General features: G+C 49.3%; 2 protein-coding genes across 8 annotated transcripts in view; both read right to left on the bottom strand.

Annotated features, from left to right (window-relative positions):
* Positions 1-8,922, bottom strand: part of dmd (dystrophin) — a 390,547-nt gene extending 381,625 nt beyond the window's left edge. For 3 of the 7 annotated variants that reach the window (XM_045698256.1, XM_045698253.1, XM_045698254.1), the window contains exon 1: positions 8,611-8,910. In XM_045698256.1, the coding sequence (XP_045554212.1) occupies positions 8,611-8,692 (82 nt within the window). In that variant the 5' untranslated portion in view covers positions 8,693-8,910. Of the gene's footprint in view, positions 1-8,610 lie in introns of all 7 variants that reach the window. The other 4 variants (XM_045698255.1, XM_045698258.1, XM_045698259.1 and 1 more) reach the window with 2 other exon arrangements.
* A 9,937-nt stretch (positions 8,923-18,859) lies between these two features.
* The window catches only part of LOC106575913 (transmembrane protein 47-like), a 14,121-nt gene continuing 7,980 nt past the window's right edge, over positions 18,860-25,000 (bottom strand). The window contains exons 2-3 of the mRNA XM_014152635.2: positions 21,596-21,736; positions 18,860-19,804 (exon numbers count right to left, since the gene is read on the bottom strand). Of these exons, the coding sequence (XP_014008110.1) occupies positions 19,626-19,804; positions 21,596-21,736 (320 nt within the window). The 3' untranslated portion in view covers positions 18,860-19,625. The remainder of the gene's footprint in view (positions 19,805-21,595; positions 21,737-25,000) is intronic.

Here is a 25,000-nt window from a genome sequence, read left to right as displayed (position 1 = left end):
GTACCACTCCTCACCTACCATATCACACAGCCTTCCTGTACCACCCCTCACCTACCATATCACACAGCCTTCCTGTACCACCCCTCACCTACCATATCACACAGCCTTCCTGTACCACTCCTCACCTACCATATCACACAGCCTTCCTGTACCACTCCTCACCTACCATATCACACAGCCTTCCTGTACCACCCCTCACCTACCATATCACACACCCTTCCTGTACCACCCCTCACCTACCATATCACACAGCCTTCCTGTACCACTCCTCACCAACCATATCACACAGCCTTCCTGTACCACCCCTCACCTACCATATCACACAGCCTTCCTGTACCACTCCTCACCTACCATATCACACAGCCTTCCTGTACCACCCCTCACCTACCATATCACACAGCCTTCCTGTACCACTCCTCACCTACCATATCACACAGCCTTCCTGTACCACTCCTCACCTACCATATCACACAGCCTTCCTGTACCACCCCTCACCTACCATATCACACAGCCTTCCTGTACCACCCCTCACCTACCATATCACACAGCCTTCCTGTACCACCCCTCACCTACCATATCACACAGCCTTCCTGTACCACCCCTCACCTACCATATCACACAGCCTTCCTGTACCACCCTCACCTACCATATCACACAGCCTTCCTGTACCACCCCTCACCTACCATATCACACAGCCTTCCTGTACCACCCCTCACCTACCATATCACACAGCCTTCCTGTACCACCCCTCACCTACCATATCACACAGCCTTCCTGTACCACCCCTCACCTACCATATCACACAGCCTTCCTGTACCACCCCTCACCTACCATATCACACAGCCTTCCTGTACCACCCCTCACCTACCATATCACACAGCCTTCCTGTACCACCCCTCACCTACCATATCACACAGCCTGGAGACAAGGAATATCAAAATATATATTTATTAAATAAAGTAAACTAAGAACAATGAACAATGGTGTGTGTAATCAGTAATCAGTAGTGTAAGTGAGTGTTTTGCATGCCTGAATGTAATAATGCAGGGTGTTGAAAGGTGCCAAAGCAAATAACCAAAAAGCCACAAAACTACCACAACAGAAATCAACCAAGGTGTCTGCATGGAGAGAGTTCCCCAATCAATGTGGAAGAGGTCTATTTATCCTGGGACACACCTGGGCCCAGGTGTTTACCATGTAGCTGACGACCCTCCCAACTCCGCCCACCGGCATCCTAATAAGGAAACAAGAACAAAGAGAGAGAATACGGCAGACAGAGTGGGAGGGTCGTCACAATCTGGTTTCATGTCCTCTTGGGATAGACCATCAGAAACACTACAGCTCTATACCAGAGCTCTATAGATAGAATACTACAGCTCTATACCAGAGCTCTATAGATAGAATACTACAGCTCTATACCAGAGCTCTATAGATAGAATACTACAGCTCTACATCAGAGCTCTATAGATAGAATACTACAGCTCTACACCAGGGCTCTATAGATAGAATACTACAGCTCTACACCAGAGCTCTATAGATAGAATACTACAGCTCTACACCAGAGCTCTATAGATAGAATACTACAGCTCTACACCAGAGCTCTATAGATAGAATACTACAGCTCTATACCAGAGCTCTATAGATAGAATACTACAGCTCTACACCAGAGCTCTATAGATAGAATACTACAGCTCTACACCGGAGCTCTATAGATAGAATACTACAGCTCTACACCAGAGCTCTATAGATAGAATACTACAGCTCTACACCAGAGCTCTATAGATAGAATACTACAGCTCTACACCAGAGCTCTATAGATAGAATACTACAGCTCTACACCAGGGCTCTATAGATAGAATACTACAGCTCTATACCAGAGCTCTATAGATAGAATACTACAGCTCTACACCAGAGCTCTATAGATAGAATACTACAGCTCTACATCAGAGCTCTATAGATAGAATACTACAGCTCTACACCAGAGCTCTATAGATAGAATACTACAGCTCTACATCAGAGCTCTATAGATAGAATACTACAGCTCTACACCAGGGCTCTATAGATAGAATACTACAGCTCTACACCAGAGCTCTATAGATAGAATACTACAGCTCTACACCAGGGCTCTATAGATAGAATACTACAGCTCTACACCAGGGCTCTACAGATAGAATACTACAGCTCTACACCAGGGCTCTATAGATAGAATACTACAGCTCTACATCAGAGCTCTATAGATGGAATACTACAGCTCTACACCAGGGCTCTATAGATAGAATACTACAGCTCTACACCAGAGCTCTATAGATAGAATACTACAGCTCTACACCAGGGCTCTATAGATAGAATACTACAGCTCTACACCAGGGCTCTACAGATAGAATACTACAGCTCTACACCAGGGCTCTATAGATAGAATACTACAGCTCTACACCAGGGCTCTATAGATAGAATACTACAGCTCTACACCAGGGCTCAACAGATAGAATACTACAGCTCTACACCAGGGCTCTATAGATAGAATACTACAGCTCTACACCAGGGCTCTGCAGATAGAATACTACAGCTCTACACCAGGGCTCTATAGATAGAATACTACAGCTCTACACCAGGGCTCAACAGATAGAATACTACAGCTCTACACCAGGGCTCTATAGATAGAATACTACAGCTCTACACCAGGGCTCAACAGATAGAATACTACAGCTCTACACCAGGGCTCTATAGATAGAATACTACAGCTCTACACCAGGGCTCTGCAGATAGAATACTACAGCTCTACACCAGGGCTCTATAGATAGAATACTACAGCTCTACACCAGGGCTCAACAGATAGAATACTACAGCTCTACACCAGGGCTCTATAGATAGAATACTACAGCTCTACACCAGAGCTCTACAGATATAATACTACAGCTCTTCACCTGAGCTCTATAGATAGAATACTACAGCTCTAAACCAGAGCTCTATAGATAGAATACTACAGCTCTACACCAGGGCTCTATAGATAGAATACTACAGCTCTACACCAGGGCTCAACAGATAGAATACTACAGCTCTACACCAGGGCTCTACAGATAGAATACTATAGCTCTACACCAGGGCTCTATAGATAGAATACTACAGCTCTATAGATAGCTCTATAGATAGAATACTACAGCTCTACACCAGGGCTCTATAGATTGAATACTACAGCTCTACAGCAGGGCTCTATAGATTGAATACTACAGCTCTACACCAGGGCTCTATAGATAGAATACTACAGCTCTATAGATAGCTCTATAGGTAGAATACTACAGCTCTACACCAGGGCTCTATAGATAGAATACTACAGCTCTACACCAGGGCTCTATAGATAGAATACTACAGCTCTACACCAGGGCTCTATAGATAGAATACTACAGCTCTACACCAGGGCTCTATAGATAGAATACTACAGCTCTGCACCAGGGCTCTATAGATAGAATACTACAGCTCTACACCAGGGCTCTATAGATAGAATACTACAGCTCTACACCAGGGCTCAACAGATAGAATACTACAGCTCTACACCAGGGCTCTATAGATAGAATACTACAGCTCTACACCAGGGCTCAACAGATAGAATACTACAGCTCTACACCAGGGCTCTATAGATAGAATACTACAGCTCTACACCAGGGCTCTGCAGATAGAATACTACAGCTCTACACCAGGGCTCTATAGATAGAATACTACAGCTCTACACCAGGGCTCAACAGATAGAATACTACAGCTCTACACCAGGGCTCTATAGATAGAATACTACAGCTCTACACCAGAGCTCTACAGATATAATACTACAGCTCTTCACCTGAGCTCTATAGATAGAATACTACAGCTCTACACCAGGGCTCTATAGATAGAATACTACAGCTCTACACCAGGGCTCAACAGATAGAATACTACAGCTCTACACCAGGGCTCTATAGATAGAATACTACAGCTCTACACCAGAGCTCTACAGATATAATACTACAGCTCTTCACCTGAGCTCTATAGATAGAATACTACAGCTCTACACCAGAGCTCTATAGATAGAATACTACAGCTCTACACCAGGGCTCTATAGATAGAATACTACAGCTCTACACCAGGGCTCAACAGATAGAATACTACAGCTCTACACCAGGGCTCTACAGATAGAATACTATAGCTCTACACCAGGGCTCTATAGATAGAATACTACAGCTCTATAGATAGCTCTATAGATAGAATACTACAGCTCTACACCAGGGCTCTATAGATTGAATACTACAGCTCTACAGCAGGGCTCTATAGATTGAATACTACAGCTCTACACCAGGGCTCTATAGATAGAATACTACAGCTCTATAGATAGCTGTATAGGTAGAATACTACAGCTCTACACCAGGGCTCTATAGATAGAATACTACAGCTCTACACCAGGGCTCTATAGATAGAATACTACAGCTCTACACCAGGGCTCTATAGATAGAATACTACAGCTCTACACCAGGGCTCTATAGATAGAATACTACAGCTCTACACCAGGGCTCTATAGATAGAATACTACAGCTCTACACCAGGGCTCTATAGATAGAATACTACAGCTCTACACCAGGGCTCTATATATAGAATACTACAGCTCTACACCAGGGCTCTATATATAGAATACTACAGCTCTACACCAGGGCTCTACAGATATAATACTACAGCTCTACACCAGGGCTCTACAGATAGAATACTACAGCTCTACACCAGGGCTCTACAGATAGAATACTACAGCTCTACACCAGGGCTCTACAGATAGAATACTACAGCTCTACACCAGGGCTCTACAGATAGAATACTACAGCTCTACACCAGGGCTCTACAGATAGAATACTGCCACCTGCTGTACATATTACTCATCACTGTTTCAATGGTAATCACTTGTTTACAGTAACTACAGAGAGAGTGTGTGTGTGTGTGTGAGTGCGTTTGCATGTGTGTGTGTGTGTGTGTGTGTATATGTCTTGCTCTCTCTCTCTTTCTAGCCCCAGAGGTCCATTACCAGCTCTCTATTACCCAGTGTGCATTGCAGTGGCGTGGAGCAGGATGGAGCAGGGAGAATGTTTTTCGGAGAGACACTAATGGTGATGTGGAAAGACAGTCAGGTAGATTTAGGCAGTATGCAGACGTCCTTATTCTGCTGTCCAAGGACCCTGCTGTCTATTCAAACACATTCAAACATTCTCTTGAACCATTAATATTTCTAGGCTGTTTTCGACAGCTTGACCGAGATAGACTAGAATAGAATGCAGTTCTCTCTCTCTCTCTCTCTCTCTCTCTCTCTCTCTCTCTCTCTCTCTCTCTCTCTCTCTCTCTCTCTCTCTCTCTCTCTCTCTCTCTCTCTCTCTCTCTCTCTCTCTCTCTCTCTCTCTCTCTCTCTCTCTCTCATCTCTCATCTCTGTGTTCTGGTCAGGCCCTAGAGAGGCCTTAGCCTTATTTGTGTCCGGTGTGGCTGAAGCGCTCTCTCTCTCTTTCCCCATCTCTCAATCTCCTTCTCTCTCCCTCTTTCTCCCTCCCTTTCTCTCCCTCCGAACCTCCATCTCTCTCCTTCCGCTCCCTCCCTCTCTCTCCCTCCGCTACCTCCATCTCTCTCCTTCCGCTCCCTCCCTCTCTCTCCTTCTCCCTCCATCTCTCTGGCTCCGCTCCCCTCCCTCTGACTCTGAGCTCCCTCCCTCTCCCTCCCTCTCCGCTCTCTTTGATGGCATCACCAGTCCACATCACATCGTCAGACAGCAGACCCAGTCTAACCTTCTTCATGCTCTACAATCAATCTAATGGATCTTCCATTTGATCTTTCTCAAATCTTGCATATTTTTAGATCTGTAGATATGATAGATGTAGATAGGATAGATGTAGATATGATAGATATGATAGATAAAGATATAATAGACCTGTAGATATGATAGATGTAGATATGATATATCTGTAGATATGATAGATGTAGATATGATAGATCTGTAGATATGATAGATAAAGATATAATAGACCTGTAGATATGATAGATCTGTAGATATGATAGATCTGTAGATATGATAGATAAAGATATAATAGACGTGTAGATATGATAGATCTGTAGATATGATAGATGTCGATATGATAGACCTGTAGATATGATAGATCTGTAGATATGATAGATCTGTAGATATGATTGATGTTGATATGATAGATCTGTAGATATGATAGATCTGTAGATATGATAGATAAAGATATAATAGACGTGTAGATATGATAGATCTGTAGATATGATAGATCTGTAGATATGATAGACCTGTAGATATGATAGATCTGTAGATATGATAGATCTGTAGATATGATAGATGTCGATATGATAGATCTGTAGATATGATAGATCTGTAGATATGATAGATCTGTAGATATGATAGATGTCGATATGATAGATCTGTAGATATGATAGATCTGTAGATATGATAGATCTGTAGATCTGTAGATATGATAGATATGTAGATATGATAGATGTAGATATGATAGATCTGTAAATATGATAGATCTGTTAATCTGAGTTGGGAAGATTTAAAGCCTAAAGATTTAAAGATTTAAAGCCTAGGGTTTGATTGGTTGATTAGTTTGACTGGCACTCTTGATTTCATCACAGCTAAAGCAACAGAGGTCCTGTAGAATCACTCTCATGGTAGCACCTGTCCAGTGGACACACACACACACACACACACACACACACACACACACACACACACACACACACACACACACAACAGAATAAGGAAGATTGGTTGTCATTGTTGAAAGACCCTCTTTTCACAGAGGTCACTGTGGCGATGCTTTGAGTACCCAGCAAGAAGGCAAGAATTATGGAAATGATATTCAACAGAGTAATATCATGACAAAACATAACTAATGTACCACAGAAAGACTGGAGGCCAGTCTCACACAGCACCTTCTCTCAAGGTGCCCGTCTCTTGGCACAGCATCTGAATGCATAACGCTTACTTGAATGCACCTCTTGTAAGTTGTTCTGGATAATTGGATCTGCTAAATGACTAAACAATGCTTCAAGTGGCTCACTTTGTTCTGTAGGATACAGGTGACTGATACAACCTCATTCTGTAGGACACAGGTGACTGACACAACCTTGTTCTGTAGGATACAGGTGACTGATACAACCTCATTCTGTAGGACACAGGTGACTGACACAACCTCATTCTGTAGGATACATGTGACTGATACAACCTCATTCTGTAGGATACAGGTGACTGATACAACCTCATTCTGTAGGATACAGGTGACTGATACAACCTCATTCTGTAGGATACAGGTGACTGATACAACCTCATTCTGTAGGATACAGGTGACTGATACAACCTCATTCTGTAGGATACAGGTGACTGATACAACCTCATTCTGTAGGATACAGGTGACTGATACAACCTCATTCTGTAGGATACAGGTGACCGATAAAAAACCATTCCCAAACAATGTGTCACCAAGTCAACAACTTTGTCAGCTGAGAGCAATGTGAGGGGGGGGGGCTACGATAGTGGTGGTGGTAGCTTCCCAAACTAGGATATGTGAAACCCCACACCGTGGAGGGCCGGCTCGGGGTTAGGCAACTGCTTCCAGCCTCTATTTCCATCCTGTGTAGCTGGTGACCCGTCCTAATTCAGCCGGTGGAGCGCAAATAGACTCAACCCTGCTTTTAATGCAGAACATGAATTATTGACGGTGCGGGGCAGAGCCGGGCAGAGGGTGCTTACATCTGGCCTATTTCACATATGTACCCGTGTGTATTAACACATGTGTGGATGTAAATGTGTTTTTTGCACATCCCAACTTCCCCTGAGACGCCCTCAGAGAGTAGGATCACAGCCAGGGTCTGCCATTATCAACAGCGACCCAGGAGCAATTAGGGTGCCTTGCTCAAGAGCACAGATTTGACACTTTGTCAGCTCGAGATTCGAGCTAGCGACCTTTTGGTTAGTAACTCCACGCTCTAACCTGTAGGCTACCTGCCACCCATTCATAAACCAAGATAAACTACCATATCTGTTAAACCTGTGGAGCACAAACAATATTGTAAATACCACCAATATATATCTGTTCATTTGGTGGTATTTACAATGTACACCACTTCATCTTTTTGAGAGAGAGAGAGCAGAGAGAGAGAGAGAGAGAGAGAGAGAGAGAGAGAGAGAGAGAGAGAGAGGGAGAGGGAGAGGGAGAGGGAGAGAGAGAAGGGGGAAGACAGAGAGAGAGACATGAGAGGAGGAGGGAGAGATGAGAGAGAGACTGTCATGACTGTCTGCATGACCTGGCTAGCACGCCCAAACCTTAATAACATCTCTCACTAACTTAGGCCGTGGCATATTGTTATGAGGATGAGAGGGAAAACTAGTTCAATGGTGTTATCAGGCACTGACCATTTCTGATAGCAACCTCTGTTTACATATGGCTACTCTCTAAACAAGTTGTCATAAACTCTTGGCCCATTGGGTAACAACATGGAACACTTGGTGAGGTTGGTGTCTATCGCCTCAGTGAGATGTTGGCATTGGCAACTCGCTTGGTGCTTATTGTAGACTAGGTATTGAAAGTCATTCCTACCTGATCGACATTTTATTATCTCCCCAAACTCATCCTCTACCGCCTCATCACACTGGTCCTCAGGTCGCCCGGCCTCAGCCATACTTCCGTCTTCCTTCCAAAGTTACACAGACAAATGCGTAAAATCCCACAGGAGAGCACAACAAAATCCAGACAGGTATAAGAGAGAATATGGACTGTTCTTTGACCGCTTTATAATAATGGACAGTGGGTTACCGAGCTCGGCTAAATTGCGTGAAAGAATGACACCCGAGGTTGACAGTCAGGGAGTGAGTGAGAGGACAGTCTGAGGACGGGGTCTGGCGGGAGAAACGGGCAGTCAGATCGGCCAGACAGAGAGGAACAGGTGGCGGGCCATTCTCGACTCAAAATAGAGCTCTAGCCAGGGCTCGGCATATCACTGCCTAGCTGCTCGAGCGGCGGACGCCTGCGTAAAAGCCGACACCCAGACCAACACATCCATATCCATTTCCGCACTGCTCCTTCAACTTACAAATATGTCGCTCGGCCCCTGTTGCTATTATCCGTTGGTGCGCCGTGCGCGCGAGACCCAGTGGCGGTGATAAAGTAAAAGCGCGCTCGGGATGACAGCGCGGTTACAGGGTTTCTAATATTAGATGGGTGATGAACGCGCCTGCATGAGCCTCCTCTGGTAACGGTAAACGGTAACAGGTTTCAGTTTGACTGATTATCCCTGTCTCCAGCAGCCTATGGCTATGGCCCACGGAGGTATCCCAAAAACGGAAACAGCGGTACCTCTTCTCTCTGGCATTCCTTGTTGCCGCATCGACGGCTGCTTCTGTTATGCTCTGGCTCTAATATGGTTGTAGGTGGGAGATGAGACGGGGGCGCTCTGAGACGGAGAGGTTGGCCTTTTCGCTTCCACCGAAATGGAACTTCTTCCCATGGGTCTGCACGGGGAACCGGGGAGCCTTAAGATGGTACCACGCGCTGGCAGAGTGAACTGTCCAAACCACTCAAATCAACTTAATCATGGATGATCATACCGAGATGAATTTCCATATTTTCAAAATAGCTTTTAGGGCTACAGGTTATGTATACTTGGTGTTTGTGTGTATATGTCACACGTTCTAACCAGGCCTTTATACAGGTTCAGATCCCAGAGCATATCCTCAACATCCCACGAGGAGACAGGTGTAGGTGGTTTAGAGGAAGCCTGGTTGATGGATACAGCTTCACAGATGTAGGTTCTACAACCCATTCATCACCTGTCTGTTTGTTTCTGTATGGGGGAGAGTTCAAACAAGGGCAGGTGCCGGAGGTCCCACCTCCATGGAAGTGGTTTACTTGTCCTGAGTAAGTAGCCCCTAGTCCAAATAATCAGATCAGCTGTGTCCTATATTACAGCACAACAATAATTGGTGTGTGCGTGTGTGTGTGTGTGTGTGTGTGTGTGTGTGTGTGTGTGTGTGTGTGTGTGTGTGTGTGTGTGTGTGTGTGTGTTACTGTATGTGTGCTTATATGTGGGTGGTCCAGGAGGATGTGAACAATTCTCAGAATGCAGATGAAGTGGCTGAGGGATCAAGTTCCAAGGAGGTGATGTGACCAGGCCTATTAAAGATCACAGAACAGGCAACTGACTGACACTGACTGACTGACTGACTGACTGACTGACTGACTGAGTCTGTCTGTCTGACTAGCTGACTAGCTGTCTGACTGACTGTCTATATATCTGACTGTCTTTCTGATTAACTGACTGGCTGACTGTCTATATGTCTGACTGTCTTGCTGACTGTCTTGCTGACCGTCTGACTCTCTTTCTGGCTGTCTTTCTGACTGTTTGTCTATCTGTCTGTCTGGGTGACTGTCTGACTGTCTGTCTGACTGTTTGCCTATTTGTCTTTCAGACTGTCTGTCTAACTGTCTGTCTGACTGTCTGATTGTCTGACTGTTTTTCTGTCCTTCTGTCCGGCAATACCGGCCTGTCTATCCATATATCTGTTGGTACGTCCCTCTTTCTGTCCCCCAGAGGACTGGAGATGACTGCAGCAGCCAGAGGGCCAACAGGTTGCAGCAGCAGTAGGGAGGGAGGGAGGGAGGGCCAGCAGCAGTAGGGAGGGAGGGAGGGAGGGCCAGCAGTAGGGAGGGAGGGCCAGCAGCAGTAGGGAGGGAGGGAGGGCCAGCAGCAGTAGGGGAGGGAGGGAGGGCCAGCAGCAGTAGGGAGGGAGGGCCAGCAGCAGTAGGGGAGGGAGGGAGGGAGGGCCAGCAGCAGTTGGGAGGGAGGGAGGAAGGGCCAGCAGCAGTTGGGAGGGAGGGAGGAAGGGCCAGCAGCAGTAGGGAGGGAGGGAGGGAGGGAGGGAGGGAGGGAGGGAGGAGGGAGGGAGGGAGGGAGGGAGGGAGGGAGGGAGGGAGGGAGGGAGGGAGGGAGGGAGGGAGGGAGGGAGGGAGGGACAGCAGCAGTAGGGAGGGAGGGAGGGAGGGCCAGCAGCAGTAGGGAGGGAGGGAGGGAGGGAGGGAGGGAGGGAGGGAGGGAGGGAGGGAGGGAGGGAGGGAGGGAGGGAGGGAGGGAGGGAGGGAGGGAGGAGGCCAGCAGCAGTAGGGAGGGGAGGGAGGGCGGGCCAGCAGCAGTAGGGAGGGAGGGCCAGCAGCAGTAGAGAGGGGAGGGCCAGCAGCAGTAGAGAGGGAGGGAGGGCCAGCAGCAGTAAGGAGAGAGGGAAAGAGGTCCAGCAGCAGTAGGGAGGGAGGGAGGGCCAGCAGCAGTAAGGAGGGAGGGAGGGAGGGCCAGCAGCAGTAAGGAGGGAGGGAGGGCCAGCAGCAGTAAGGAGAGAGGGAAAGAGGTCCAGCAGCAGTAGGGAGGGCCAGCAGCAGTAAGGAGAGAGGGAAAGAGGTCCAGCAGCAGTAGGGAGGGAGGGAGAGCCAGCAGCAGTAAGGAGGGAGGGAGGGCCAGCAGCAGAAAGGAGGGAGGGAGGGAGAGCCAGCAGCAGTAAGGAGGGAGGGAGGGAGGGCCAGCAGCAGTAAGGAGGGAGGGAGGGAGGGAGGGAGGGAGGGAGGGAGGGAGGGAGGGAGGGAGGGAGGGAGGGAGGGAGGGAGGGAGGGAGGGAGGGAGGGAGGGAGGGAGGGAGGGAGGGAGGGAGGGAGGGAGGGAGGAGGGCCAGCAGCAGTAGGGGAGGGAGGGAGGGAGGGCCAGCAGCAGTTGGGAGGGAGGGAGGAAGGGCCAGCAGCAGTAGGGAGGGGAGGGCCAGCAGCAGTAGGGAGGGAGGGAGGGAGGGCTAGCAGCAGTAGGGAGGGAGGGCCAGCAGCAGTAGGGAGGGAGGGAGGGCTAGCAGCAGTAGGGAGGGAGGGCCAGCAGCAGTAGGGAGGGAGGGAGGGCGGGCCAGCAGCAGTAGGGAGGGGAGGGAGGGAGGGCCAGCAGCAGTAAGGAGAGAGGGAAAGAGGTCCAGCAGCAGTAGGGGGGAGGGAGGGCCAGCAGCAGTAGGGGAGGGAGGGAGGGAGGGCCAGCAGCAGGAGGGAGGGAGGGAGGGCCAGCAGCAGTAAGGAGCTCAGGGAGAGAGGGCCAGCAGCAGTAGGAGCTCAGGGAAAGAGGTCCAGCAGCAGTAGGAGCTCAGGGAGGGAGGGCCAGCAGCAGTAGGAGCTCAGGGAGGGAGGGCCAGCAGCAGTAGGAGCTCAGGGAGGGAGGGCCAGCAGCAGTAGGAGCTCAGGGAGGGAGGGCCAGCAGCAGTAGGAGCTCAGGGAGGGAGGGCCAGCAGCAGTAGGAGCTCAGGGAGGGAGGGCCAGCAGCAGTAGGAGCTCAGGGAGGGAGGGCCAGCAGCAGTGAGGAGGCCAGCAGCAGTAGGGAAGCTCACAGTGGAGGAGGGCCAGCAGCAGTAGGGAGGCAGCAGCAGTAGGAGACTCAGAAGGGAGGAGGGAGGGCCAGCAGCAGGAGGAGCTCAGGGAGGGAGGGCCAGCAGCAGTAGGAGCTCAGGGAGGGAGGGCCAGCAGCAGTAGGAGCTCAGGGAGGGAGGGCCAGCAGCAGTAGGAGCTCAGGGAGGGAGGGCCAGCAGCAGTAGGAGCTCAGGGAGGGAGGGCCACAGCTGTGGGTCCCTGTAGTGTGAGAGTTTCCTCCCAGCATTAACACCACCACAACATGATCTGTTTACACAAACACAGCTCTACTGCAGCATAGTTCAGCTCAAACTACAGTAGGATACTGATGACTGGAGCAGAATGGATGGTCTGTAACAGCCTTAGGCCACTGTAGCCAATGTTTATAGTCAGATGTTACAGTACAAGGCAGCACAGGTACAGTACATTAAAATAGTCACGTTCATGGTAGGGCAATAATCATGTTCATGATAGCATAACTTCAAACTCAAACATGCATGTTCATTGAATTTAACATGGTTCCATATGGAAAACAGGCTGTATGCAGCTAGAGGTGTGAAAACCAGCAAGGATACATTAAGGTAAGTGCACAGATTGTCCTGTAGGTGGCAGTATTGCTACATGTTTGTTTTTGAACTCCTTAAAATTACAACCTGTGAAGGAGAATGGTGTGTGTGTCCCAAATTACACCCTATTCCCTATATAGTGCACTACTTTTGACCAGAGCCCTATGATCCCTATAGACCCTGGTCAAAAGTAATTCACCATATAGAGACTAGGGTGTCATTTGGGATGTGTGAAGGTCTTCTAAGCCTGATGTGGGATCAAAGCTTCCCCCCAGGTAGAAGAGAGAACAACCTACTGCAGTGAGTTGCTAGGCAGAGCAGGAGGAGGTCCACTTCTGGTTGGAGTTCCACAAGGTTTGAACTGACACACACAAACACACACACACACACATACATATACGCACACACACATACACACACACACACACACACACACACACACACACACACACAGACACACATACATATACTCACACACACACACACACACACACACACACACACACACACACACACACACACACGACACACGCGCACACACACACATATACACGCACATACACACACACACACACATATACGCACGCGCGCACACACACACACACATATACGCACACGCGCACACACACACACACACACACACACGCGCGCGCACACACACGCACAGACACACACACACACACACACACACACACACACACACACACACACACACACACACACACACACACACACACACACACAGCCCACTTGGACAGATGACTGAAGACTTGAAGTCAGTTGAGGTGAATTCAGTTGAATGGATTAAAATAAGGAAGAGGGCTGTCAGTTTGCTTGTTGCAGGTGCTTGGGAATAGTTAGAGGATACCTAAAGAGAAAATAAAAAGACATTCTCAGAAATGAAGTGTGAAGATAAGTGGAGGAGTGAAAGTATCTAGCCCAAGGGGGGGGCAAAGTCCGGCCCGCAGACAAAATAAATACATTTATATTTTTTAAATTGTTTCCCTTTTTTCTCCCCAATTTCATGGTATCCAATTGGTAGTTAAAGTCTTGTCTCATCGCTGCAACTCCTGTACGGCCTCAGGAGAGGTGAAGGTTGAGAGCCGTACGTCCTCTGAAACACAACCCAACCAAGCTGCACTGCTTCTTGACACAATGTCCTCTTAACCTGGAAGCCAGCCACGCCAATGTGTTGGTGGAAACACCGTACACCTGGCGACCTGGTCAGCATGCACTGCGCCCGGCCCGCCACAGGAGTCGCTAGAGCACGATGAGACAAGGAAATCTTGGCCTGCCAAACCCTCCCCTAACCCGGACGACACTGAGCCAATTGTGCGCCGCTTCATGGGTCTCCCAGTCACGGCCAGCTGTGACACAGCCTGGGATCGAACCCAGGTATGTAGACCGCTGCGCCACTCGGGAGGCCCCCACAAATTGACTTTAACAAACAATTGATCCCCCCAAAAATGTGTCCCTCGAGCCAAAAATCCCGATGTGGCCCTCGAGCCAACAAGTTTGCCCACCCCTGATTAGCCCCTCCTGTAATCTAATGAGAGGAAGAGACTGGTTATTTTACTTACTTTATTGTGTTAATTTACAATGAGATGAATACTGATACACATCTCTACCACGGCATCTAAAACATGCCCTCTCTCTCTCTCTCTCTCTCTCTCTCTCTCTCTCTCTCTCTCTCTCTCTCTCTCTCTCTCTCTCTCTCTCTCTCTCTCTCTCTCTCTCTCTCTCTCTCTCTCTCTCTCTCTCTCTCTCTCTCTCTCTCTCTCCCTCTCTCCCTCCCTCCCTCTCTCCCTCTCTCCCTCTCTCCCTCTCTCCCTCCCTCTCTCCCCCTCCCTCCCTCCCATCTACTCACACATCTCCACGAACATCATTCAACAATTTACCCCTCAATCTACTGTAGGATGTCCATTAAAATAATAATATTTGATTTGTGTGGTTACATTTCATTGGATTATTGTTGGACAAGTAAATGTGTTTGTTACCAGACATAAACTAAGCATGTCTCCTCTTCTAGACCACGGAACATTTCTACATTTCTGCAAAAACCTGACAAAGCTGTGATGAGACAGACCACATAAGCTACAGACAAGTACCACATTATTGGGCTATGTCCTAAACGGTCTTCAACGGCTCCCTGTCTGTCTCTGTGCTCTTCACTGGCTATGAAGACAGGAAGGAAACCCCTGTTTTGGGGTATTGGGGCGTATCAAACCTCCTCTTTACCAGGATTGGGGTCAATTCCATTTCAATTCCAATCATTTCAGAAAGTAAACCAAACTCCAATTCCTCATTGAAAAGTATTGGAGATAATTGGAATTGTACTTCCTGAATTGACTGGAATTGAAATGGAATTGACCCCAACTGTAGCTAGATATGGGGGTTCATACTTCCATGGAGATATACTGTAGACTACAGTGGTATTGGTGTTCTGTGGGCCATTGGATCTCTTCCTCGCCTTCACATGCCAAGCTACCGGTGTTGGTCATCCCTGTCTGTCTCTACCTAACAGTGTTGGTCATCCCTGTCTGTCTCTACCTACCGGTGTTGGTCATCCCAGTCTGTCTCTACCTACCAGTGTTGGTCATCCCAGTCTGTCTCTACCTAACAGTGTTGGTCATCCCTGTCTGTCTCTACCTACCAGTGTTGGTCATCCCTGTCTGTCTCTGCCTACCAGTGTTGGTCATCCCTGTCTGTCTCTACCTACCAGTGTTGGTCATCCCAGTCTGTCTCTGCCTACCAGTGTTGGTCATCCCTGTCTGTCTCTACCTACCAGTGTTGGTCATCCCTGTCTGTCTCTACCTACCAGTGTTGGTCATCCCAGTCTGTCTCTGCCTACCAGTGTTGGTCATCCCTGTCTGTCTCTACCTACCAGTGTTGGTCATCCCTGTCTGTCTCTACCTACCAGTGTTGGTCATCCCTGTCTGTCTCTACCTACCAGTGTTGGTCATCCCAGTCTGTCTCTGCCTACCAGTGTTGGTCATCCCTCTCTGTCTCTACCTACCAGTGTTGGTCATCCCTGTCTGTCTCTACCTACCAGTGTTGGGCATCCCAGTCTGTCTCTACCTACCAGTGTTGGTCATCCCAGTCTGTCTCTACCTACCAGTGTTGGTCATCCCAGTCTGTCTCTACCTAACAGTGTTGGTCATCCCTGTCTGTCTCTACCTAACAGTGTTGGTCATCCCTGTCTGTCTCTACCTACCGGTGTTGGTCATCCCAGTCTGTCTCTACCTACCAGTGTTGGTCATCCCAGTCTGTCTCTACCTACCAGTGTTGGTCATCCCAGTCTGTCTCTGCCTACCAGTGTTGGTCATCCCAGTCTGTCTCTACCTACCAGTGTTGGTCATCCCAGTCTGTCTCTACCTACCAGTGTTGGTCATCCCAGTCTGTCTCTACCTAACAGTGTTGGTCATCCCTGTCTGTCTCTGCCTACCAGTGTTGGTCATCCCAGTCCGTCTCTACCTACCAGTGTTGGTCATCCCAGTCTGTCTCTACCTACCAGTGTTGGTCATCCCAGTCCGTCTCTACCTACCAGTGTTGGTCATCCCAGTCCGTCTCTACCTACCAGTGTTGGTCATCCCAGTCTGTCTCTACCTACCAGTGTTGGTCATCCCTGTCTGTCTCTACCTACCAGTGTTGGTCATCCCAGTCCGTCTCTACCTACCAGTGTTGGTCATCCCTGTCTGTCTCTACCTACCAGTGTTGGTCATCCCTGTCTGTCTCTACCTACCAGTGTTGGTCATCCCTGTCTGTCTCTACCTACCAGTGTTGGTCATCCCAGTCTGTCTCTACCTACCAGTGTTGGTCATCCCAGTCTGTCTCTACCTACCAGTGTTGGTCATCCCAGTCTGTCTCTACCTACCAGTGTTGGTCATCCCAGTCTGTCTCTACCTACCAGTGTTGGTCATCCCTGTCTGTCTCTACCTACCAGTGTTGGTCATCCCAGTCTGTCTCTACCTACCAGTGTTGGTCATCCCAGTCTGTCTCTACCTACCAGTGTTGGTCATCCCAGTCCGTCTCTACCTACCAGTGTTGGTCATCCCAGTCTGTCTCTACCTACCAGTGTTGGTCATCCCAGTCTGTCTCTGCCTACCAGTGTTGGTCATCCGAGTCCGTCTCTACCTACCAGTGTTGGTCATCCCAGTCTGTCTCTACCTACCAGTGTTGGTCATCCCAGTCCGTCTCTGCCTACCAGTGTTGGTCATCCCAGTCCGTCTCTACCTACCAGTGTTGGTCATCCCAGTCTGTCTCTACCTACCAGTGTTGGTCATCCCAGTCCGTCTCTACCTACCAGTGTTGGTCATCCCAGTCTGTCTCTACCTACCAGTGTTGGTCATCCCAGTCTGTCTCTGCCTACCAGTGTTGGTCATCCCAGTCTGTCTCTACCTACCAGTGTTGGTCATCCCTGTCTGTCTCTGCCTACCAGTGTTGGTCATCCCAGTCTGTCTCTGCCTACCAGTGTTGGTCATCCCAGTCTGTCTCTACCTACCAGTGTTGGTCATCCCAGTCTGTCTCTGCCTACCAGTGTTGGTCATCCCAGTCTGTCTCTGCCTACCAGTGTTGGTCATCCCAGTCTGTCTCTGCCTACCAGTGTTGGTCATCCCAGTCTGTCTCTACCTAACAGTGTTGGTCATCCCAGTCTGTCTCTACCTACCAGTGTTGGTCATCCCAGTCTGTCTCTACCTACCAGTGTTGGTCATCCCTGTCTGTCTCTACCTACCAGTGTTGGTCATCCCAGTCCGTCTCTACCTACCAGTGTTGGTCATCCCAGTCTGTCTCTACCTACCAGTGTTGGTCATCCCAGTCTGTCTCTGCCTACCAGTGTTGGTCATCCCAGTCTGTCTCTACCTACCAGTGTTGGTCATCCCAGTCTGTCTCTACCTACCAGTGTTGGTCATCCCAGTCTGTCTCTACCTACCAGTGTTGGTCATCCCAGTCTGTCTCTGCCTACCAGTGTTGGTCATCCCAGTCTGTCTCTGCCTACCAGTGTTGGTCATCCCAGTCTGTCTCTACCTACCAGTGTTGGTCATCCCAGTCTGTCTCTGCCTACCAGTGTTGGTCATCCCAGTCTGTCTCTACCTACCAGTGTTGGTCATCCCAGTCTGTCTCTGCCTACCAGTGTTGGTCATCCCAGTCTGTCTCTACCTACCAGTGTTGGTCATCCCAGTCTGTCTCTACCTACCAGTGTTGGTCATCCCAGTCTGTCTCTGCCTACCAGTGTTGGTCATCCCAGTCTGTCTCTGCCTACCAGTGTTGGTCATCCCAGTCTGTCTCTACCTACCAGTGTTGGTCATCCCAGTCTGTCTCTACCTACCAGTGTTGGTCATCCCAGTCTGTCTCTACCTACCAGTGTTGGTCATCCCAGTCTGTCTCTGCCTACCAGTGTTGGTCATCCCAGTCTGTCTCTACCTACCAGTGTTGGTCATCCCAGTCTGTCTCTACCTACCAGTGTTGGTCATCCCAGTCTGTCTCTGCCTACCAGTGTTGGTCATCCCAGTCTGTCTCTGCCTACCAGTGTTGGTCATCCCAGTCTGTCTCTACCTACCAGTGTTGGTCATCCCAGTCTGTCTCTACCTACCAGTGTTGGTCATCCCAGTCTGTCTCTACCTACCAGTGTTGGTCATCCCAGTCTGTCTCTGCCTACCAGTGTTGGTCATCCCAGTCTGTCTCTACCTACCAGTGTTGGTCATCCCAGTCTGTCTCTGCCTACCAGTGTTGGTCATCCCAGTCTGTCTCTGCCTACCAGTGTTGGTCATCCCAGTCTGTCTCTACCTACCAGTGTTGGTCATCCCAGTCTGTCTCTGCCTACCAGTGTTGGTCATCCCAGTCTGTCTCTACCTACCAGTGTTGGTCATCCCAGTCTGTCTCTGCCTACCAGTGTTGGTCATCCCAGTCTGTCTCTGCCTACCAGTGTTGGTCATCCCAGTCTGTCTCTACCTACCAGTGTTGGTCATCCCTGTCTGTCTCTACCTACCAGTGTTGGTCATCCCAGTCTGTCTCTGCCTACCAGTGTTGGTCATCCCAGTCTGTCTCTACCTACCAGTGTTGGTCATCCCAGTCGGTCTCTACCTACCAGTGAGAAGACAAGTCTGTTTTCCAGTCAGCCTCATCCTAATCTCTCGTGGACAGACTACGTAACATAAATGGTAGCTGGCACCAGATTTTCCTTCTGGGTTTGCCGAGCTTAGCCTCATCCTTAACCCTAAGGCCTTGTAAGTAATACTTGGTCGGTAGCAGTGCTTCAGTGAGTCCTTGTCCCAGGGTTTGAGGACAGATAGAGTGATCTGATTGGTCAGTCTGTTATCTGTTAGTCTCTGACTGAAGAGGGAGTACAGAGTAGGGTACAGGGTACTGTGACATCATCCATCCACCCCAGCACTGAGCCGCTGCCTGCTTCCACAGGAAATACTGTATGCGTATGTGTGTGTGTGTGTGTGTGTGTGTGTGTGTGTGTGTGTGTGTGTGTGTGTGTGTGTGTGTGTGTGTGTGTGTGTGTATCTCTCTGTGTCTCTGTGTCTACCTGTCTCTCTAGCGTGCATTAGCATTATACAGTATAGGATATGTATGACAGCCAGCAACTACATGGGGGGGTCACAGTGGTACAGTCCAGCAGGGTCAGTAGTAGTCTTCATAGTTCTTAGGGTTGAGGCAGTAGAGGATCCCCCCACCGAAGGAGAAAATGGTAGCGCCCCAGGCCAGGCCGTAACCCCAGTTGAACTCGTGGTATATGCTCATGCTGATGGTCTCAGTGAACTTGATGGGGTAGAGGACCAGACTGCAGCCCTGCAACACCACTGGAGCAGAGGGAAACAGAGGACATCTGATACACATATATCATATGTATATTAAGAGGTAGAGATATATGCATATTACGTATGAATTAACTGTCTAACCAGGAATATGATATCAAAAGATAGAGACAAATAATTGTGTGTGTGTGTGTGTGTGTGTGTGTGTGTGTGTGTGTGTGTGTTTGAGTTTGAGTTTATTTTATTTTTACAGGGACAGTGCACATTAATCAACGTTTCAGTAAAAGTGCCGGTTTTAGCCAGCTGGCTAATTTTCAACCGCAGTCCCTGGGCAGGTTATTAAAAACAATTACAATACAGACAATCAATGAGCAGTGAGCACACGCAGAGCAACATAGGACAAGCAAGACACAGCATACAGACAGAGCAACATAGGACAAGCAAGACAGAGCATGCAGACAGAGAAACATAGGACAAGCAAGACATAGCATGCAGACAGAGAAACATAGGACAAGCAAGACATAGCATGCAGACAGAGAAACATAGGACAAGCAAGACATAGCATGCAGACAGAGAAACATAGGACAAGCAAGACATAGCATGCAGACAGAGAAACATAGGACAAGCAAGACATAGCATGCAGACAGAGAAACATAGGACAAGCAAGACATAGCATGCAGACAGAGAAACATAGGACAAGTAAGACATAGCATGCAGACAGAGAAACATAGGACAAGCAAGACATAGCATGCAGACAGAGAAACATAGGACAAGCAAGACATAGCATGCAGACAGAGAAAAACATAGGACAAGCAAGACATAGCATGCAGACAGAGAAACATAGGACAAGCAAGACATAGCATGCAGACAGAGAAACATAGGACAAGCAAGACATAGCATGCAGACAGAGAAACATAGGACAAGCAAGACATAGCATGCAGACAGAGAAACATAGGACAAGCAAGACATAGCATGCAGACAGAGAAACATAGGACAAGCAAGACATAGCATGCAGACAGAGAAACATAGGACAAGCAAGACATAGCATGCAGACAGAGAAACATAGGACAAGCAAGACATAGCATGCAGACAGAGAAACATAGGACAAGCAAGACATAGCATGCAGACAGAGCAACATAGGACAAGCAAGACATAGCATGCAGACAGAGAAACATAGGACAAAAAGCAACAAGACAAAATCCATAAAAGCAACAAAGTGTTTCCACACCTCACAAGCTACAGACAACAGACAACATGGAAAGTGGCAATACACAGCTAGGGATTATGTTCACAAATCTGATTGACCTTTAGCCATGTCTTCATGGTTTTTTTGTGAAGGTGTGATAGGTGGTGCAGTTATGTGTGTCTGATGGCAGTGTATTCCAGACATGGGAAGCTCTCACAGAGAAAGCAGATTTACTAAAGGTGCTTTTCCTTAAGGGAACTATACAGTCACCTCTCATGGCAGACCTTGTGGATCTGCTGCCATATGTTTGGGTTTTCTGTTTAACTAAATACTGAGTGGAGGGGCAGGGGCCATTTAGGATCTTGAATACAAGACATGCGTCGGTGTATTGCACAAGATTTTCCCAACTCAGGAGCTCATGCTTTCTGAGGATGTAACAGTGATGATGGCTATTGGGCTTCCTATCAAGGACTTTGAGAGCCTGTTTGTAGACAGACTGAATGGGTTTTAATGTTGTACAGCAATGTTGTTGTGTGTGTGTCTGTTGGAGCTTTGTGTGTGTGTGTGTGTGTGTGTGTGTGTGTGTGTGTGTGTGTGTGTGTGTGTGTGTGTGTGTGTGTGTGTGTGTGTGTGTGTGTGTGTGTGTTCACCTGCAGCAAATAGCATGACAGCGACAGGTCTGTTGAAGCGTCTCCGAGAGCCAATACACACAGACACCAGGACCACCAGGAAGGAGAGCAGGACCAGAGCAGCTCCGCCTAGCAACAAGGACAGGGTGGCAATCTGCCAGTCTAGAAAGAGAGAGAGACAATACATATATAGTTAAGGAAAGAGGTAGAGAAGGGAAAAGAGAGGGGAGGAGCATACGAGAGATATGGAGAGAGAAAGGGGATGGGAGACAGAGAGGGAAGGAGAGATAGAGGACAGAGAGGGGGTATCAGGTGGTATAAACAAGAGGGAGGAAACAGCAAGTTGTCGGAGGGAAATGGAGCGATGGAACAGCAAGAGAGAGAGAAAGAGGGGGAGAGAGAAAGGGAGAGAGGGGGGAGAGAGGGAGAGAGAGAAAGAGGGAGAGAGAAAAAGAGGGAGAGAGAAAGAGGGGGAGAGAGAGAGGGAGAGAGGAAGAGAGGGGGAGAGGGAGAGAGAAAGGGAGGAGAGAGGGGGAGGGGTAGAGAGAAAGAGGGGAAGGGGGAGAGAGAAAGAGGGGGGGTCAGATAGAGACGCTGACCTGCATTTCACTGACACACATCGTTGACTAAAGAGCATTGTTGGCATGTTATCAAAATCACTCTGACATCATCTCAACCAACCCACTAACAACATACAGGCAAGGCAACATCTACACCCCACCCACAACCCCAACCCCACCCACAACCCCACCCACAAACCCAACCCCACCCACAACCCCAACTCCACCCACAACACCAACCCCACCCACAACCCCAACCCCACCCACAACACCAACCCCACCCACAACACCAACCCCACCCACAACACCAACCCCACCCACAACCCCACCCCACCCCCACCCCACCACACCAACCCCACCCACAACACCAACCCACCCACAAAACCAACCCCACCCACAACCCCAACCCCACCCACAACCCCAACCCACCATCAACCCCACCCACAACCCCAACCCACCCACAACCACAACCCCACCCACAACTACAAACCTACCCACAACCACAACCCCACCCACAACCCCAACCCCACCCACAACTACAATCCTACCCACAACCACAACCCCACCCACAACCCCAACCCACCAACAACCCCACCCACAACCCCAACCCACCCACAACCACAATCCCACCCACAACTACAAACCTACCCACAACCACAACCCCACCCACAACCCCAACCCCACCCACAACTACAACCCTACCCACAACCACAACCCCACCCACAACCCCAACCCTACCCACAACCACAACCCCACCCACAACCCCAACCCCACCAACAACCCCACCCACAACCCCACCCACAACTCCAACCCACCCACAACCCCAACCCCACCCACAACTACAACCCCACATACAACCCCAACCCCACCCACAACTCCAACCCACCAACAACCCCAACCCCACCAACAACCCCAACCCCACCCACAACCCCAACCCACCCACAACCCCAACCCCACCCACAACTACAACCCCACCCACAACCCCAACCCCACCCACAACCCCAACCCACCAACAACCCCAACCCACCAACAACCCCAACCCCACCCACAACCCCAACCCACCAACAACTACAACCACAACCCCACCCACAACCCCACCAACTACAACCCCACCCACAACCCCAACCCCACCCACAACTACAACCCCACCAACTACAACTCCACCCACAACCCCACCAACAACTACAACCCCACCCACAACTCCAACTCCACCAACAACTACAACCCCACCAACAACTACAACTCCACCCACAACTACAACTACAACCCCACCAACAACTACAACCCCACCCACAACTACAACCCCACCCACAACCCCACCACCAACAACAACTACAACCCCACCCACAACCCCAACCCCACCCACAACTACAACCCCACCAACAACTACAACTCTACCCACAACACCACCAACAACTACAACCCCACCAACAACTACAACCCCACCAACAACCACAACCCCACCCACAACCCCACCAACAACTACAACCCCACCAACAACAACTACAACCCCACCCACAACCCCAACCCCACCCACAACTCCACCAACAACTACAACTCCACCCACAACCCCACCAACAACTACAACCCCACCCACAACTACAACTCCACCAACAACTACAACTCCACCAACAACTACAACCCCACCAACAACTACAACTCCACCCACATTTACAACTACAACCCCACCAACAACTACAACCCCACCAACAACTCCACCAACAAATACAACCCCACCAACAACTACAACCCCACCAACAACTACAACTCCACCCACAACCCCACCAACAACTACAACTCCACCCACAATCCCACCAACAACTACAACCCCACCCACAACCCCACCCACAACTACAACCCCACCAACAACTACAACCCCACCAACAACTACAACTCCACCCACAACCCCACCAACAACTTCAACCCCACCCACAACTCCACCAACAACTACAACCCCACCCACAACCCCACCAACAACTACAACTCCACCAACAACTACAACTCCACCCACAACTCCACCAACAAATACAACCCCACCCACAACCCCACCAACAACAACAACAACCCCACCAACAACTACAACCCCACCCACAACTACAACCCCACCAACAACTACAACTACAACCCCACCCACAACCCCAACCCTACCAACAACTACAACCCCACCAACAACTACAACCCCACCAACAACTACAACCCCACCAACAACTACAACTACAACTCCACCCACAACCCCACCAACAACTACAACCCCACCAACAACTACAACCCCACCAACAACTACAACCCCACCAACAACTACAACTACAACTCCACCCACAACCCCACCAACAAATACAACCCCACCAACAACTACAACTCCACCAACAACTACAACTCCACCCACAACCACAACCCCACCAACAACTACAACTCCACCCACAACAACAACCCCACCAACAACTACAACTCCACCCACAACCACAACCCCACCAACAACTACAACCCCACCAACAACTACAACTCCACCCACAACCCCACCAACAAATACAACCCCACCCACAACAACAACCCCACCAACAACTACAACTCCACCCACAACCACAACCCCACCAACAACTACAACCCCACCAACAACTACAACTCCACCCACAACCCCACCAACAAATACAACCCCACCCACAACCCCACCCACAACTACAACCCCACCAACAACAACAACAACCCCACCCACAACTACAACCCCACCAACAACTACAACCCCACCAACAACAACAACAACCCCACCAACAACTACAACCCCAACCACAACTACAACCCCACCAACAACTACAACTACAACCCTACCAACAACTACAACCCCACCAACAACCCCACCCACAACCCC

The sequence above is a fragment of the Salmo salar genome, chromosome ssa16, assembly GCF_905237065.1.
Source record: "Salmo salar chromosome ssa16, Ssal_v3.1, whole genome shotgun sequence".
Classification (NCBI taxonomy): Eukaryota; Metazoa; Chordata; class Actinopteri; order Salmoniformes; family Salmonidae; genus Salmo; species Salmo salar.
Note: the sequence above shows the minus strand (reverse complement) of the source record. Positions and strands in the feature narration are given on the sequence as shown.